We start from the raw sequence: 20000 nt of genomic DNA, 5'->3' as shown, positions 1-20000 counted from the left end.
GAATTCTGTTGTACTGCAGTGACACAGGATCTTCCCCATATGCCAAGGAAACTGTATGCGATGCAAAAGGGCCACAGTTGTCTCCGTTTGTCTGCTGATCCACGCTGGCATGCTCCAGTTTGGTGTTGGTGGCATCCGTTTTGACAAATTTTGCAATTTGGTATTGAAGATCGATCGATCACGCAATCTTGCAATCTGTCATGCATGTCCCATCAGTGGGGAAAAGGCTTGCGCGATCTTGAGATTGCTGCACAGTTATAGGATCGTTGAATCGCGCAGCGCAATCTTAAGATTGCACAGATCAGCAAATTGCGTGGAACATATATATGTATATGTAGAACTATTGAGACTTGATTTAATATTTATATTAGAGCCTGAAATTGTGGACAGAATAGAATACAAGACACAAATTGGGAAGAGTGGCCACATACTAATAGAATTCAAACTAAAAGAAGAAATTTAGTTGGGAAGAAATGAGAAACGCAGAAAAGAAAGATTAATGAACAACAAAATGGATTTTGAGAAACTCGGAAAATTCTTTTAAAAAGTAAATTGGGAAAACTTCTAAATGAAGAGCCAAAGATGGAAGAGAAATGGAGTATATTAAAAGAAATTTATAAAGAAGGAATAGATAAATAAAATGAAGAAACAAAGATGGAAGAGAAATGGAGTATATTAAAAGAAATTTATAAAGAAGGAATAGATAAATATATACCAAAGGAGAATGAGAAAAGGGTTTCATTAAGTGCAGGTACAAAAAAAAAAAAAAAACGTAGTTAGGCTAAAGATAGAAGCGACAAAGCTTGGAAAAGATGAAAAAAAGAGTAAGTGGCAAATGTATATCAAACTAAGAAATGATTATGTAAAAATACACAGGAAAAAATAAAAGAAAATATGAAAAAAACATAATAGACAAATGTAAGGACCAACCTAAACTATTCTACAGGTATGTAAATGGTAGATAAAAAAAAAAAAAACAAGAAATAGTGAAACTGCATCAAGGGACTGTAGATGTAGAAATGGCTGAAATTATGAACATTTCAAATCTGTATTCACAATTGAAAATACACAAAATTGGGATGAAGGACAGAAGAGAAAGATCTCCACCAATGAAAGAAATAATTGTGATACAGAAGGAAATAAGGGACCAAATAATAAACACATGGTGCAGATGGAATTGCAAATTGGATACTAAAAGAATGTATAGATGAACTAATGGACAAAATATACAAGATAATTGATTGCTCACTCAAAGAAGGAAAGGTACCACAAGATTGGAAAAATGCTAATACTGTACAGACGCTCCTCTATTTACTTTCATTTGTTTTATGTTTTTTCGACTTTACATTTGAACTGACTGTAAAAAAATTGTATTTTTTTTTTTTTAGTGAATCTTTTAGTTTAGCGCACTCTCCGTAGTACGAGATGTTCAAACGATACTTGCGCATGATGCTGCGTCCATTGTTTACATGGCACAAACAACTGACTGAACATGCCCTGCCTCCTCCTCACTTTATGTTGCTTGAATTTAATCTATTTGAAATTAATGTTATTATTCTACAATGTTATGTTTATAATTAATGATTTAGGGGTGTTTTATAAGATACGGTAATAGAATTTATGGGCGTATAGTACAGTATGAATGGTCATACATTACTGGAACGTACAATAACAACTTACATTCATTTTCACATTACGTTCGGCCGTTCGGAACGTAACTAAAACGTAAGTTGCCAACTTTGGAGCAAAGAAGAGAGAGAGGCGACCTACTGACCATCTATAGAAACATGAGGGGCACCGAAATACTTGATAGAGAAGACTTGTTAAATTGGGACGAGAAAGACAAGAGGACATGGAAAGAAACTCAAAAAACATAGTTATAGAAGAGATCTGAAGAATAAGTTTTCCACATAGAGTGGTGGACACTTGGAACAAACTGGATGAAAAAATAGTGTGTGCAAAAACCATTCATGAATTTAAGAGCAAACTAGACATTGCGAGATATAAAGGCGGGACACCACGAGTGTAGCTCCTCTTCCCACAAAATACAATTAGGTAAATACAATCTTACCAGTTCAGTAGTGCTTTGGCATGTTTGCCATAATTATTTCTGTTAGCCAATGTTTCAATTTAAGAATGGAGTCACAGAATGGATTAAATTCATTATCCAAGGTTACTGTATTCCACATTCATGGTTGGCTTTAGGGATGAAAGATGTTTCATTGGGGGAAAGTTGACCATACATCTATATCAGTTAATGCCATTACAGTATTGATAAATAGCAGGTGTAAGGAACTCGATAGTATTTGTTCTAGATTATTGTAGTCAATGTATTTTTGTAATCAGTGATACACAAAATTTTAAATTCACTGACAGAAGGATCATGACTGGTATTTACCTTGTTGTATTATACAGGAAGGGAGCTATGCTCATGGTGACCCGTCTTTGTATCTCTCAGCATCAAGTTTTTTCTTAAAATCTTGAATAGTGTTTGCACACACTGTTTCTTTGTCTAATTTGTTCCAAGTATCTATCACTCTGTGTGGGAAGCTTTTTTTTTTTTTTCAGATCTCTTCTGTAATTATCTTTTTTTAGTTTCTTTTTGTGTCCTCTTGTTTTTCCATTGTCCCATTTCAACAAGTCATTTTTATCTAAGATTTCCATTCCCTTCATAATTCTATAGATAGTAAGTCTCCTCTTTCCCTTCTTTGTTCCAGAGTTGGTAATTCTAATTTGGACAGTCTTTGTTCATATGTCATTTTGGAAATAGTTGGTGCCAGTTTTGTTGTTGCTCTTTGTATTCTTTCTAATTTTTTATATTCTTTTTGGATGGGTGTCCATAGTGTTGCTGCATACTTGAATTCTGGTCTTATTAATGTAGTTAGAATTTTTTTTATCATTTCCTCATCCAAATAGGCAAATGCCACTTTTATTGACCTCAATAAATTGTAGGTTTCTCTGACTATTTTATTAATATGCTTATCCAGTGTCATGTCTTTGCTGATCATCACTCAAAGGTCTTTTTCCAAGTTTACTTTTTTGACCTCTTCACCAAATTTATAATCTCTTGATAGTCTGTTTTTACTTTTTTCAAATTCCATTATACTACATTTCTTGATATTGAATTTCATTTCCCACTTTTGAGTCCATTTCCAGATCTTGTCCAAGTCTTGTTGTAATGAGTTGCAATCCTCCTCCATTATGGTAATTATGGTTTTGCAAATACAAGAATGTCCGAGAACTTAATTGGTAGCGTTCTCAGACAATCGGTCTGAAATGATGTAGAACTTGAAGGCTTCTTATGAGAAGACATAAGAAGGTCCCTTGCCGACTGGTTTCAAGAGTGGTCAGACTGGTACCAGAGCTCTGGGTGTTCTGTCAGGCCGACAAAAGTGGCTGTCTTCAGCGGGACTCTTATGTGTTCGAAAAAAAAACTCAAAGCCACGGGTTAACTTTTACCTTAGCAAATTCTCAAAGTTTCCTGATTTTTAAATCAAAATTACTTCATAGATTCAATAAATAAATAAAAGGGAGGGGAGTTTAATTGTATCTTATTTAAAGTTACGATAGGAGTGGTCCAAAGTTTCAGGAAAGGCTCCTGAATCAAAAGAAATTGATACTTTGAGGGAAATCCCTGAACCAAGGTAAGCACTAATGTTCCCAATAATAATTACCATGCCGTTTTTACTTTTTTTAGTATTTTTGTGTCGACTCCAAAAAAATTCATATAACACACTACTCCTTCATCCATGTCATTTATGTATATCTCAAACATGATCGGGGCCAGTACTGATCCCTGCGGGACACCACTTATCATTTCTTCCCAATTTGAGAATTTGTCTCTAACTACTCTCATTTTTCCCAGTCAGGAAGTCTTTCATCTATTCCAATAATTTTCCTCTGATACCACCTATTGATTCTATCTTATTAGTTTATTGTGTGGTACCTTATCAAATGCCTTTCGTAGGTCCAGAAAGGCAATCTGCCCAACCATCTCTTGTATTATGTCTATTAATCTTGAATAGAAATAGATCAAGTTTGTTGTGCATGATCTTCCTTGTCTGAATCCAAATGGATTTAGATTCAGTATAGTTTTTTCTTCCAAATGTTTAACCCATCTATATTTGATGACCTTTTCACAAATTTTTGCTACTGTGCTTGTCAGGGAGACTGGTCTGTAATTTGATGGGTCTTCCTTGTTTCCTCCCTTATAAATTGGTACAATGTTTGCCCTCTTCCACTCCTATGGCACTTTTCCTTCTTTAAGTGAGAATTTAATTATATTTTACATTTTGTCTGTTAATTCTTCCATGCATTCTTTCAGTACCCAATTTGCAATACCATCTGGACCATGTGATTTTCTGATGTCAAGGGTTTTGATTTGGTTGCTGATTTCCTTCTGTGTTACAATTATTTCTTTCATTGAGGGGGATCTCTCTCTATTTCCTCACAGTTAGGTGAGTTTTGTATTGTGAATACTGATTTGAAATGGTTCATAATTTCAGCTATTTCCAGTTCTTCTCTATATTCATGTTTACCTTGGTGCAGCTTTTCTATTTCTTGTTTGTTCTTCAGTTTGCCATTTACATACCTGTAAAATAGTTTGGGTTCTTCCTTGCATTTTTTATTTATTTATTTATTTTTTTTCAGTTTCTCTTTTCATCTCTGTGCATTTTTACATACTCATTTCTTATTTTGATCTACATTTGCCATTTGCTTGTTTTCTTGTCTCTTTTCCATTTCTTCCAAGCTTTGTCTCTTTTATCCTTAGCCTCACTACACCTTCTATTGTACCAGCTTTTTATGTATGTTCTTTCCATTTTTTGTTGTGGTACGTATTTATTTACTCCCTCATTGTAAATTTCTTTTAGTATATTCCATTTCTCTTCCATCCTTGTTTCTTCATTTAGGAATTTTTCCCAGTTTGCGTTGCGAAAGAATTTTTTGAGTTTCTTCAAATTTTTGTCTACATTAGTCTTCCTAATCTCTGTTTATCATTTCTGCTTTGATCCATTTGCCCTTTCAACTTGGTCACTCTTTCCTATCGGAGTTTTGTAATAAATTTTATTGACAATTTCAGGCTCTGTTGTAAGTATTAAATCCAGCCTTGATGGTTCTTCACTACCTCTGTATCTGGTGTTTTCCCTTAGCCACTGAGTCATTGTGTATTCAATGGTTTGTTTTCAAATGAATGTTTAAGAATCACTTGAACTGTGAAACAAGACTGTTTTTCATTAACAGGGATAATGTTCAGCTTTCATCGTGTTGAATACTCTCGCAAAAGAAGACCTGGTCGCTTCAGAGACCAAATAGGGTTGAGGAGAAAGAGTGGTAATCGGCTTATCCCTCATGGCCATCCAGGCCCATCAGTCCTTCCAGCCCCTCCAGCCCCTCCATCACCTGATGCAGTAGCAAGAGAGGAACCTGTCTTGGAGGAAATTGACAGCAATCGTATTTATTTCCCAGAAACTTGGCTGTGGCTCATCACAAGAGTTCCGTTAGTCTTTTTTTTTTTTCACTTTTTTTGGTCAGCTTTGCCAGAATTTAGATGAAAAAGACATTCCTGATAGGGCATATGAATTGGTTTGTTTGGATGGCAATCAGTCGTGAAATCTGTTGTTTCTTAAATTTTGTTTAGAAAACTTCAAGTTTATTGTTGTTTTTAAGTCTTTAGATAAAAATTAGAAGCCATATCTATTAAAGTTTTTGTTTTATGTAATGATTTACATAAATCTATTACTATTGATAACTTAAATGTGATGTATGTAAACATGGACTTTATTGATTCAGATACCTGTTCATCCTAACACTATCTGGAAAATGAATTGTCGTACAATTAAACCAGTGCTTTCTATCCATTATTAACTTATTTTTCAGATTAATTTATTTTGCAAGCTACTAATTATGTGCATGTATATTGCTGAATATGTTGAATGTCTTCAAAGATAAAGTGTATGTATTCAGCAGGCCATTTGTACATAGGCAAGTCTGAGATGTTTGTTCCAGATGAATTTGTCATACTTTGAAGGGATTGGCCAATGCATGCCCAAATGGTCTCGATAAGAGCATTTCTTGATGTTCAAGGTATGGTTTATTCATCATAGGCAATTATATTAATTTCCAATTTTAGTCTAGTCACAGCCTACACACTTTGTTAGTGCTACAGAGGTGATACTGTGACCACACTGTCTTCTGCTTATGATTTTCAAAATGAGTTCAATTTTTTTCTCTTATTTCCTTCCATTCAATCAGCTGTTATCTTTCACATCTTTGTAAGTGTAAGAAGTGACATCTGTGTTTTGTAGGATAACATGTATCTATTTTTCTATCATCTGGAGTTGTGGATTTGAAATTTGTCTCTAAGAAGCATTTGTTAATGCTATTCCACCACTTCCTTATTGATGGAATTTCTCCCTGGGTTGCTCCAAGTGCTTTGTGGGTTGGATATGGTTTTATTTCAGAGTTTTTATTGGTTCATTAAATTCACATTTGTTTCCCATTTATTGGTTGATTTTTTTATTCTATTCATTCCTTTATGCCAAGAAAAGAGGGAGGGAGGGGTGGTGAATGGAAGTGGAGTATGTTGGGATGAAATGGGTGGAACTTTGGCTGCCTCCCTTGTAAGGGGAAAAAGCCCTTGGTATATGTATGTAATTGTCTTTTAGGTTAAAAAAAAATTTTCTTGTAAGCTTTTGGTTGGTTTTAATTTTTTTTTTCAATTGTGGTTGGCTGTTTCAAATGTTGAAGTTTTATTTTTCCTGTATTCTCCTACTTATTTATTTATTCATTTATTTATTTTTGCTCCTGCATCTTACTTATGGACCCAAAGGTCTCCCATAGCCATGCTCTTCCATTGTAATCCTTTGTAAAGTCTCTTGCTACCACTCTGAATGGTCACTACCATATCTCGTACTTCTGTCTATGGATGGGAAGATCTATGGCATTGGTCTCAGTGTTCTGTTCTATTTCCTGTGTATTCTTACAATTTTTTTTATTTATTAATGTTTTCTTGTATGCAAATGTCTTCCCCTCTATTACAATGGTAATTTTTTATCAGATGTGTATCTGAAGGAGGTTATTTATGGCTTCCCACAATATTGTGCCTGGAGGGAGACTAAGTACACTATCATGTCAGGGAAAGCTGCTTGTTGGCAATATTAAGGAAGCTGTGTGGAAAGATGGTTGCTAGAATTCAGCATGTTTAAGTTGGGGATATGTCCCAGTATTCTTACTTCCTCCCTGGTTTGTTGTGTACTTAGCCAAACTGATTGATGTGCATTCATGTCACCTCCCAATATGTAGCCTGTCAGTTGAGAAGTTGGAGCTTGGGAGGGTGACAGTGTTGGGTGGTATCATAAGTCATAAGCTGTCTTTCCCATCCATGTTTGGAAAACTCCCACAAAGGTCAGAATAAGATCTTAAAGATCTGTCAAAAACACTGGCTCAAGTGCAATATAGGCTTCAATTGGAACTTTCACTAATACACTCACACTAATACAGGACCCCGTGAGAGTAGTCCATATTGACATGTATTGGGGTAGAAGGAAAAAATTCAGGGGAGAGCTTGATAAACTTTTAGTCTGATGTTAATCTGATGTTTTGGGTATAACCTCTCTAAAGAATGGTTATGCCCAAAATATCAGATTAAAGAATTGTCAAGCTCTCTCCCAGGTTTTATCCTTCTACCACTACCTTAGGACCCTATGAGTTTAGTTATCTGTGTAACAAATGGGTAAATACAACACATGTCCAACAGTTCTTCCCAGGCAGCATTTACCCCCCCCCCCGGGGGGGGGCAGTACTGTGATGTAGTGGGGGGCTTGCATGTAACAAGGATGGGCTGAACTGTACCAGCTAGGTGCAACCATACTGGAGAGGTCAACCCTAAGCTACCAGACGAAATCTGAGCCAAAAGATTTTGTTGACGACCCTAGCTTGTCCTTGACCATGGAATGGAATGCTCATAGGATTTGCCGCCCTCACCCTATGACAGTTGTTTTAGGATGAGGTTTTTGAGGTAGTGAATAGATAGGGGATACCTCACCCTTTTCCTTTGTGAATTCCCCTATCCCTATCCTTCATATTTGCTACCCTGCTCTCCTTTTTCACCATCTTTCTCTAATACTTTTTAAGGAAGGTTCTGGTATCTTGGTGCCTCCCAAGCTACATGTCTGAACCCAGTCAAGTGGGGATGTATACTGCGAGGTCACTACTCCCTGCGAGGGCCGAAAGCTCACTGACTGGGGAATGCATGTTTGCTAGGTAGGTACTAGGCTGCAGACTTCCTTTCTCCCTATCCAGTGCACATGCAGAGTGACTACGCCTGCCCCATCCTAAATGAGACGAAACAAAAGATGACAAACTCCGGGTTGACAAAGTCTCTAACTCACCTCCGAGGCTCTGCATGTGTAAATAGTCATTTCTGGAACTTCCCGACTCTGCAGAGACTTTTCTCTTATTGCTTGAAGCATCAGGCAACTGCAGTATCTTCTTCTATGTATTGATCTTTCTTTCTTAATATATGGTGTGGCCCTATAGATATACACAATCATAGCGGCTGTTCAAACTGTACATTCTACACCACCACTACCTGATCCTCCTCATAAACTCCTGATCCCTCTTCTAATACTGCTAATCCTAATGTTGATGATATTGACTCGGCAAAAGTAAAAACCCCAGTTGATGACTCGGGCTTGAAAAAGGACTTAAGTAACGATACTAAGACTTCATCGACAGATAATTCTGTTGCCCAGAAACTTACAATTGGAATGGATTCTGAAGTGACGAAATCATCTTTAGATACTCAGAAACCTATAAATAGCTCAAGTATTGCCTCCAATAGTCATAGAGACATTTAAAATATATCTCTTGATAAGTTATATTGACTTAAATGAAGAGTTCTGTAAATTTGCACCAATTAAAGAGATCAGGGTTAAACTGACTGACAACTTTAAAGCTTGGCTAGTCTGGATCTCATTTCTTTCTAATCAGGATGCAGCTGCTGCCTGCTTGGATTATAATAATTCCAAAGAAAATGAATCTTCAGCCCAACTTGTTGCTAGAGTGCCACCTAACCTGGATATCTTTTATCCAGAAAATCTGGTAGAGAAAAGGAAGGAAAGTATGCAGAGGCCTCCCAATCCAGCTAAGTGGCTTATTATCACTCTTGCAAAGGAAAGTGCTAACTTGTTCAAATTTAGAAGATTCTTGAAGAGTCATCTTGGCTCTGGTAATTTGACTAACTCATAGGTATCACGATTTGGAAGAAATTTCTTCTTAATTCATGTAAAGTCTTATGAACAAGCTGCCATGGTGCTTAACTTGAGACAGAAATCAGACATTAAGGAAGTTAAACCCCACTATACCTTTAGTTATGCCAAACTAATGTTTGGAAGGTTCTTAAAATCCCTCGTTCTTCAATGATTATCCTAACTTTTTCTGGTGAAGATCTACCTCATTATGTAGAGATAGAAAAAGAGATTGTTCATGTGAAGCAGTTTAAGCCCCATCCCCTTCAGTGCTTTAACTGCTATGGTTTTGGCCATCCTTCCCACTGATGTGCAAGGGACAAACTGTGTTTGATATGTGCTCAGCCTGAACATGGGGATTGTTCCCACCCAACAGTTTGTATGAATTGTAAAGAAAAGCATAATGCTAGGGATAAGAACTGCATAATTTATAAAAAGGAACAGGAAACACTATTAAAAGCCCATGCAGAACATATAAGTGTAGGACATGCTAAAAGACTACTAATTCCAAAAGATACAGTGATGTTGTTAAAACATAGTAAAGTGGATCAGCCAAATGTAGATACCAATAGAAATAAAAATGCAATATGAATTCTTCTGTTAACACTGAACCGAATCCTCAGTGTAAAAATGTTACTATCAAATCTAATTGTCTTTCTTCTCAACTTGGAATTTCTAATACTTCTCAATTCTCCTCTGCAGAGGTTTCCTCACCCCTTGTTGAAGGGGTGTCTCCTGCCCCATCTGGAGAGGCACCTAAGGTTTCTATTATTGAAACCTCACAGGCTTCTTCCAATGAAGCCTCCTCTCAGGCAATCTCTCTTCCAGACTTGGGGGACTCCCCAGTAGAGGGATTGTTAACTAGTGTGCCTCACTCAGTAGAGGTGCACAGAAGCAGTGAGGGTCAACCAACTCTAGAATCTAACAGAAAAACAAATACTAATATGAATTCTTCTGTTAATGCTGAACCCAAGCCTCAGCATGAAAGAGTCACTATTAGACCTAATCATTCTTCTCCACAACTTGGAAATTCTAGTGCTCCTCAATTCTAATCTGCGGAGGTTCTCTCATCCCCTGTTGAGGGAATGTCTCCTGCCCCATCTGGAGGGGCACCTAAGGTCTCCATTGCCGAGACCTCACAGGGTTCCTTCAATAAAGCCTCCTCTCAGACAATCTCTCTCCCAAACTTGGGGGGCTCCCCAATAAAGGGACCATTGACTGGTGTGCCTCACTCAGTTGAGGTGCACAGAAGCAAACCTATGGAGTCTGAAGCTGTGCACAGTAAAAGACTCCACAGACCACCCTCATCTCCAACTTCTTCCCCATATCGTGAAATGCACTCTAAGAAGGGAACTAATAATTCAAACTCTACATCAATATCTGTCGGACCATTGTCAGAGAGGAGGATGCCACCCGCGAAAGCAAAGAAATTAGAAAAGAACCCATCTTGTAAACCCTCTCTCTCCCAACCTTCTCTTCCCAGACTAGGAGACCCAAAAAAGAAAAAGAAAACTGTATAATGTCTATAATTCAATGGAATATTCAAGGTTTTAATTCTCATCGAGAGCAGGTTCAGATTCTCTTTAAAGAACATGATGTGTCTGCTATTTGTCTCCAAGAGACTATGCTTGGCAATTTATCCCCTAATGTTGGACTTGATTATAAATTTTACAGATCTCCTATGATTGGGGGTCGTGCTCATGGAGGTACTGGTATCATTGTTAACAAGTCTGTAAACCACAGAAGTGTCCACCTACATTCAGTGTTGCAGGCTTGTGCAATACAAATTTTTACCACTAAATGGATCACTTTATGTTCTTTGTATTTGGAACCTGAACTGGAAAATCGACTTCTAGACATATATAACCACTCCCATCAATTTGAGTTAAATGACCTACAATCTTTGGTCGACCAGCTTCCTCAGCCTTTTATTTTAATGGGTAACTTTAATGCCAAGCATCCTCTATGGGGTGAATCAAGATGTGACCCCTGGGGCAATGTCATTGAAGAATTTATTGATAATAATGATGTCATTTTGATGAATGACGTTTCCAAAACTAGGTTTGATGTCTTTCACTACTCAAGTTCTACTATAGACCTAACTATTTGTTCATCATCCTTAAGATTAGACTGCAGTTGGTCAATAGATGAAGATCTACATGGTAGTGACCACTGGCCTATCCATATCAAATATTTAAAGAACATTCCCTCCTCTTGCTTACCAAAATGGAAGACAGGAGAGGCTAATTGGGAATTATTTAGGAGATCCACAGAGATTGATTATAAGACTAATGATTTTTCTAGTAACTCTGATGCATGTGATTATCTGGTAGGCATCATACTTTCTGGTGCTTTTTCAACCATTCCTAGGACAGCTGGTAAACCTCGACGCCCAGTAGTCCCATGGTGGAATGATGAATGTGCTTTAAGCAGAAAGATTACAAGAACAATCACATGCACACATCGTAACACAGACAAAGCTGCAGAAATAATCCAGCCATACCTTGATACACTCAACACATGGTTCATCACAAACAGACTCAAAATAGCTCCAACCAAATCTACAGCAACACTCCTCACCAACTGGACAAAAGAACACAAATACATACCTCATCTCTACATCAACAACACTTTAGTACCACACACAAACACACCGAAAATTCTTGGTGTAACATATGATACATCTATGTCTTTCAAACAACACATCACAAACATAAAAAACAAATGCACACCTAGACTTAATGCACTTAAGTCAATCACTGGAACAACATTTGGACGAAACAAAGAAACTAATACAACAATATACAAACAATGCATACTCTCAGTGATGAATTATGTGATCCCTGCATGGGCTCCTAATCTCAGTGAGACACACCACAACACCCTTCAAATCATACAAAACAAAGCCCTAAAAACAATTACAGGCTGCACAAATACAACACCTACAGACCATTTACATCATGAAACAAAAGTCCTCAAAGTCAAGGACCACCTCGACATGAGAGGCACACAAACACTTGCCACAGCCACCACAAACACATCACACCCACTACACTACATAGCAGAACACCCACACACACCAAGAAACATTAAAACAACACCCAAAGACCTGTATTACACACAGATACTCTCTTCTCTTCCTCCACAACCACGAAATACCAGCCTCCGGAAACATATTCATAATCATATTCACCGCTCTATTAACACACTGAAAGACAAGACAACACACTGCTGCATGCCAGACACCTGATATCCACCCTTCTGAGTCCTCTCTCCCATGAAAGGACAGAGTCCACCTGGCCAGACTGCGGTGCGGCCACCACCCAGCACTTCTAAGCTACCAGAAGAGGCTGGATGACCACATTGTGAACAGCTGCCCAGGATGTAACACTTCACCCCATACCATACAACACATAATGGAAGACTGCATTATACACAATCATGCACGCAAACAACACAACATACACTCTATAAAGGATTTGTGGGAAAACCCAGTTTCGGCTGTGGCATTCCTTGGGGAGACGGGACTGCTCGGATAGACAGTCTAGGGAACGACAACAACTCTAATAAGGCTTTACCAAGCATTGTGCCTTAGCAAAATCGATTATGGATGTCAAATTTATGGATCAGCATGTAAAACTTTATTAAAGAAGCTTGATATAGTCCACAATATGGCTATATTTGTTCAGGAGCTTATAGAACATCTCCAGTGGATAGCTTGTATGTAGACACAGGAATTCCTCCCCTTTATATTCACAGGGAGGAATTAAGCCTTAGATATATATCTTGTGTCTTAACATCAAAACAAAATCCAAACTTCAAATATGTAAAGCAGCCGGTAAACAGAGCTCCAAGAAAAAGTATTCTGCCGAAACCTCTAGAAGTGAGATGTGAAGTTGGGGCAAAGGAGGTAGGACTTGTTCCTGTTACAATTGCTGAGATCACACCTCCCAAATTCCCTCCTTGTAACCGATGTCCCACTGTAATTTGTCCTATTAAAAAAAAGAAAAATAGAACTGCTCTAGAGCTAAGGAGTGAATTTTTAGAACACATATCAGTACATGCTGATTCAATTTTTATATATACAGATGGATCAGAATCCAAAGATGGTGTTGGTTGTGCTGTTGTATCTGACAGCACAGTTTTAAAGAAGAAGTTGCCTTATTTTAGCTCTATTTTTACTGCTGAACTGCTGGCAGTCAACAACGCCCTGAAATTTGTTTTTAATTCTATTCTATCTAATAAAAATGTTATTTTTACAGACTCTATGAGCATTCTATCCTAAGTAAATTATTGCCTCTTCACTATTTAGTCCAAGAAATACAGGACTGGTTGATACTTATTAACAACCAAAAGAAAATAAAAGTAAACTTTTGCTGGGTGCCATCCCATGTGGGTATCACTGGAAATGAACAGGCCGATGTTACAACCAAAGCCGCTACTAGGCTCAGCCATATAACAGACACACAAATCCCACATACAGACTTCAAGCAAGTAATTCATAGTTATGCAATGGAGAAGTGGCAAGAACAATGGACAAGGCCAGATGGTAGTTACAAGTTAAAAGAGATTCACTCCTTGGTGAGCCCTTGGAAGCCTCATTCTTTGGACATAAGATCAAGTATTGTTTTAACAAGATTAAGAATTGGCCATTCCTATATTACCCATAAATCTTTTATGGCAAGTGGAACAGAAAGGCTGGTACCCCAATGCCCCACTTGCCAAGTTGTTTTTACAATTAAACACATTTTAATTCAGTGCCCTGCATACTCTAATAAGCGCAGAGCAAACTTTCTAACAAATTTATCTCTTAAAGAAATTTTAGGGGAGGAGGCCCATGTGAAGAATATTTTAAAGTTTTTAAAAGACATCAATTTATTTTATGAAATTTAAGATTGTGTATATGATTGCTTGCGAGTGTATGTTTTGATGTGTTTTTGCAAGTGGTTATTGTTTTTACTGTTTTACTTGAAATTCTATATATTCATATATGATATTTGCTGAATGGCCTACTGGCTCTGGCACTTGGCCTTCAAGCCAAAAATTCCATAAATCAATCAACCAGGCAGCAGTCATCATGTTATTAGATATTTTCATTTACCAGTCTCATGAATGAAAAGATTTTTGTGCCAGGCCCTTACTCTTTGGGCACTTTATAACTTAAATTTTTATCTATCAGGAATTGTGTGTGCACTTGTTGATACTACTACAAGCTAACCCAGTTTTGTAAAACTGCCATTCTGGTATGTAAAATATAATTTAGGTTTAAGAGAGGAGCCTTCATATACTAATACTGATAATTATGCTGAAAAGTGCAATTGAAGCTCATTAATGGGTGAATTTATAGTTAACAGCCATTAATGTTTTATCTCAAATATGCACATATTTGTTTTTAAGTGTAAAAATTGCACTATTTAGCCCAAGAAAAACCTCACACCCATATAGGAAATACACATATACACAGATATTGTCATGACAATGGAGGACAATATTGAAAGCAAGTATGCAGTATTGTCATCAGGCAGCTCGGGAAGAGGACATCTGGGACCCACAGTTAGGACCTACTTCCCAGAAACTTGGCTCTGGAACTTGCACTTAATTGGGTGAGGTGCTTGAAAAGGGATACTCGTATGATGGTTGTGTTGGCAATTTTATTGAATGACAGGAGTTGAGAGTGTTGTCTCGTTCACATGGTAGGGTTGCATGTACAACTTAGACACCATTTAGTTTTAATAGGTGCCCACACATGAAGGATAAATGTACTTGAACAACCCTGATGTATGGTTTCCTGTGATCATAAATGTTTTTGATATACAGTGGTTGTATCCTGTGTTTGTGCTGCTTTGTGTATGTGTTCACCTTTACTTGCAGTGTTGAGGTAATCATATTTGATGCCCCTTGCTTATTGTACCACAATTGTTATGATTCCAGTTGCAGTACTTCTCTTTTTAATGTAATGCTCATCTCTCTCTTAACTAACTAGTACTTCATCCAGTCTTTGCTGTATGTCATTCACTTTCATATCCTCTTCCTCTACCAATGATTGGTACCTACTAGTTGCCCTGTAAGATAAACATATGAGATTTTTTTTCTTCATTATGCATAGGGAAGCTCACTGGTTGAGCAGGTTAGGGCGCTGTTACTTGTGGCGAAGGTTGAGGGGTTGGCAGTTTGAATCCTGCCACTGACAAAGTTGAACCAAAGCCATGGTTCATTAAATTCCACACTGTCCTTTGTAAGGGGCACCGTCCTAGCCTTCCGATGGGAGGAGTATGTGACGTTAAACCATATCATCATCATCATATTACAGTACTCATCTTCAAAACTAATCAACAGCAATGGGAAGTAAAATATAAATTTACTGCTGTTATACTCATTCTTTCACCCTGAATAAATATAACATCACAGAAGACATGATCAAGCCTGTTCACAGAATATGGGGGCTATTCAGCGACAACTACAAAATAGATATAATCAGGAAGCAGATGCTGGCATCCTCATATACCCCACATGTGGCTCATGACACATACATAGGTGTCATTGTATTCAACAGGTTACAAAGGGAGATTATGGACTCTGTCTAGAGACAATGTCAGCCCCTCAGAGCTGTACCTCCTGATGAAGGTGAGAGAGTTGATGTTTTTTTAAAATGGGCAGCCTCACTATCCATTTTACAGGACCACCACATGCAGTACCTGTCTTTGGTCCCTGATCTAGGATTCCAAGACATGAATAATTTGTCACCCAATATCATTGAAGAGAAGCATCAAGATGGAAGAAGTAGAAATGGGAAAAGGAATGGCAGAGATAAGGAATATATGAATCACAAGTAAAGAGGGAAAAAAGAGACATTTCTCCAAAAACAAGAGCATGGAATGAAGTAGAGAGAATTAGTAAGAAACACAGCTAAGCAGTTGAAAAGGTATATTGAAAAACATTAGAATATAACTCTAATGGATGACTTTAATTGTGGAGAGATAATATTGAAAAAATGGGAGATAGAAGGAAGTGAAGTATCTTGGGGCAACATGTCGAACATAGCAATGAATAATATAATGACCCAATGGGTGAAGGAACCAACATGATAGAGGCAGAGATTCACTTGGAAGACTGGATTTTGCTTTAACCAAAGAATATGAGGAGATTGGATAATTAAATTACCAGTGTCCAATGAATAAGTGATCATGAGGTATCTATGTTAGATGTGAGGAAGACAAAAATAAGGAACTATACAAAGAACATTATTCTACAAAGGCAAATTTTGCTAACCTGAAAAAACACATTGAAGAAGTAGATAGGAAGTTTAAAAGCTAAAGAATTAGAATATTTTCATGGAAGTTTACAACAGGTGTGGATAAGTACATACCTAACATGAGTGGGAGAGAAGCACAAAAATATTGGTTTGATAAAATATATGCATTAGCAAAACAAAAGAGAAGATGTGGTAAAAAAGTATTAAAAGGACAAGACATGAATATGAAAAGACCATAAATGAATATACAAGAATACAAAGAAAAAGAAAGGAACCTTGAAGGATGTAATTGATAAATGTTATAACCAACCTTAGTTTCTCTTCAGATATATGAAAGGCAAGCTGAAACAAAAAGAAATATTCAAATTGGAAGTTGAAGACACTAAATAACATAAATTGGAAATGAGAAAGGCTTCAGGGCAAGGTGGAATCTCAACTTGGATATTGATAGCCTGCTCACTGGAAGTTAGAAAGTATTATTGGACTGGAAATATACAGATCAGTACCAGCATTCAAAAGAGAAAGTAAGGAGACCAGTGTCCTTGATAAGAATGATAGTCAAAATGTGTAAAAAGGAAAGAAATTGTAAAAGATAAATGAAATACCTGGAGGAGAAAAGGATCTTGGTTGACAACCAATTTGCATTTAGAAAAGTTGTGTAATGAACCTGCTTTTTTTTTTTCCTAAGAGTGGTGATGCTGTGTGGGTGGACTATATACCTAAATTTGGGTAAGGCATGTAAGAAAGTGCTGCACAAGATTTATATAGAAGTTGGAAAATATTGGTCTTACAGGGAATACAATAAAACAAGTAAAAGACTTTTTAAGTGATAAATGTATAAGAACAATAATAGGAGATGAAAAGAGAGGAATGACTAGTTGGGCACCATGGGGCTTAAATCTGGTATAGGTAATATTCCTGTTACATATAAATGGCAGCCAGTCTGTTACCCCAGGTCTCTTTTCCATTAGACCCATGTCCTCCAGGTAACTGGCAGCATTATCAGAGTGGTCCTAGTTTGTGGGAAACCTTCAAAAATTGTCATTTGTAGTGTAACTACAACAAAAAGGATGACACTATAATGTAAAAAAAATTGAAGAATTTTGATACATTGTCTTCTTCATGAGTGATGTCTAAGTTTTAAAAAAAACTCTATTTTCCCTCCCTGGCTCCCCCAAAGTTGCACCCAGCAATTTTATGCCTTTACATTGACCCTGAATAGCATTGCTCAACTCCCCACCCAACCCTACCTCAAGGCCACTCAATTGTTGGCCTGGGATGTGTGTATTTACCTAACTGTAGTATGAAGAACAGGAGCAACACTAATTAGTTTTTATCTCTTATATATATACATGTACCAAAGGCTTTTCCCCCTTACAAGGGAGGTAGCCAAAAAACAAAGGCATAAAAACAACTCCCACCCATTCCATCCCTATCATTCTCCACTCCCATCCACCCTCTTCCCTCCCTCTTATCTTGGCACCTTCTGGATGATGGGTCATCCCTGGATCTCACCCACTGCCCTGGGTCAGAAACAGTGTCTCAAGACACATCACATCCATAGCAAGGCCACTTCATTAAATTGGCAACCCCCCTCTTCATCTCCTCGTGCAGAAAAGAAGACATGGATAAATCCCTTCAGGCTGCGCCAATTTATCTCTCACACATACTCCCTCACCCCCATCCCCTACCCACTCACTCTCATCCATCACAGCATCATCCATACACAACCATTCTCCATTCACCCCTATCTTCTGTCCTCTCCCATCCTTCCTCAACAGACATTCCCCTCTTTCCCAATCCCCCTTTTACCCCATCCATCCATCTCATCCTAGGTTGCCCCCTTGTGTTCACTCCCTCCACCTCTGCCTTCCACACCTCTTTTACTAATCTTTCTTCTCTCATTCTTTCCATGTGTCCAAACCATCCCAATACTTTTTCATCAACCCTATCTCCCAACTCCCTCTCCACCTCCTCATTTCTCACTCTTACTCTCCAATATATTGTACCTAGCCTCAAATTCATGTGCATTTCCAACTTAATCTATGTCCTTGAGTAATTATCATATTTAGATTTGAATTCATGTATTGTTTCAACTTGAGCTATATTTCCTAATCCGTTCCAAATATTTATGCATCTATATGGAAAACTGTATTTCTTCACATCCTTTAGACATGTAGTCTTCCTTAATTTGTTCCCATGACCTCCTATAGGCCTGCAATCCTTAATCAAGCTTCTGTCAATGTAATCTACCCTTGTAGTGACCTGAATACTGTAATTATATTGCCTCCTTCTCTTCCATCATCAAAAGTTGGCAGACCCAGTATGTATTTATCTAATTATAGTACCATATACAGGAAAGATGTAATGCTCATTAGGTCCCATCTCTCACTCTCCTATTTATCATACCTATAATTCATATAAAGATTCCAACTTGACATTTATCCTTGATTTCCAATTATCATTCTGACCCAGGGCAGTGGGCAAGATGCAGGGATGACCCATCATCCAGGAGGTGCCAAGATATGAGGGAGGGAAGAGGGTAGAGGGGAGTGGAGTATGTTGGTGATAAAATGGGTGGGAGTGGTTTTATGCCTTTGATTTTTGCCTACCTCCCTTGTAAGGCAGGAAAAGCTTTTGCTATATGGTCGTAGTGACCCATCTTTATATCTCTCAGCATCTAGTTTGTTCCTAAATTCTTGTATGGTTTTTGTACACACTATTGTTTCATCCAATTTGTTCCAGACATTCTCCACTCTGTGTGGAAAACTATTTTTTATTCATTTTTTCAGATCTCTTCTATAACTATCCTTTTTGAGTTTCCTTTCATGTCCTATTGTGTTTCTTTTGTCCCACTTTATTAAATCTTTTCTGTCAAGGACTTCCATTCCTTTTATGATTCTGTTAATGAACAGTAGATCTCTTTCTCTTCTTGGTTCCAGTGTTGGCAGTTCCAGTTTAGACAATATTTGTTCATATGGCAATTTTGCCATCTTTGTCATTGCTCTTTGTATTCTTTCTAATTTCTTTATATTCTTTTTTGTGCTGGGTGTCCATAGTGTCAAAGCATACTCCAATCTTGGTCTTATCAGTGTGCTAATATTGTTTTTACCATTACTTCATCCAAGTAATTAAAACCCACCTATATTGATCTTAGTAAATTGTAGGTTTCTCCAACTATTTTGTTGATATGCTTGTCTGGTGACATGTCTTTATTAATAATTACTCCTAGGTACTTTTCAGAGCTAACTTTTTTTTTTACTTCCTTTGTACCAATTCTATATTGTCTTGATATTATTTTTTTTTACTTTTTCCAAACTCCATTATACTACATTTCTTGATGTTGAGGTTCACTTCCCACTTTTGGCTCTATTCCTAGACTTTGTCCAGGTGTATCTGTAGTAATTTACAGTCTTTTTCTGTATTTACTTTCTTTAGTATTTTTTATTTAACACCATATATATATAACCATTACACTATTTGATAACTAATACCCGATA

The 20000-nt window shown here is 37.3% G+C and overlaps 1 protein-coding gene across 2 annotated transcripts in view; it reads left to right on the top strand.

The window, feature by feature from the left end:
- LOC143041015 (alpha-1-inhibitor 3-like) overlaps window positions 1-20000 on the top strand; it is a 76607-nt gene that overhangs the window by 9224 nt on the left and 47383 nt on the right. Inside the window, exon 2 of one of the 2 annotated variants that reach the window (XM_076212576.1) lies at window positions 5242-5497. The exons of the other annotated variant lie outside the window; for it this stretch is intronic. Coding sequence (XP_076068691.1) covers window positions 5242-5497 — 256 coding nt within the window. The remainder of the gene's footprint in view (window positions 1-5241; window positions 5498-20000) is intronic. 2 annotated transcript variants of the gene reach the window in all.

Source organism: Oratosquilla oratoria, chromosome 2, assembly GCF_046742065.1.
Source record: "Oratosquilla oratoria isolate Oo_2021 chromosome 2, ASM4674206v1, whole genome shotgun sequence".
Classification (NCBI taxonomy): Eukaryota; Metazoa; Arthropoda; class Malacostraca; order Stomatopoda; family Squillidae; genus Oratosquilla; species Oratosquilla oratoria.
This window is presented reverse-complemented; position numbering and strand designations above follow the sequence as displayed.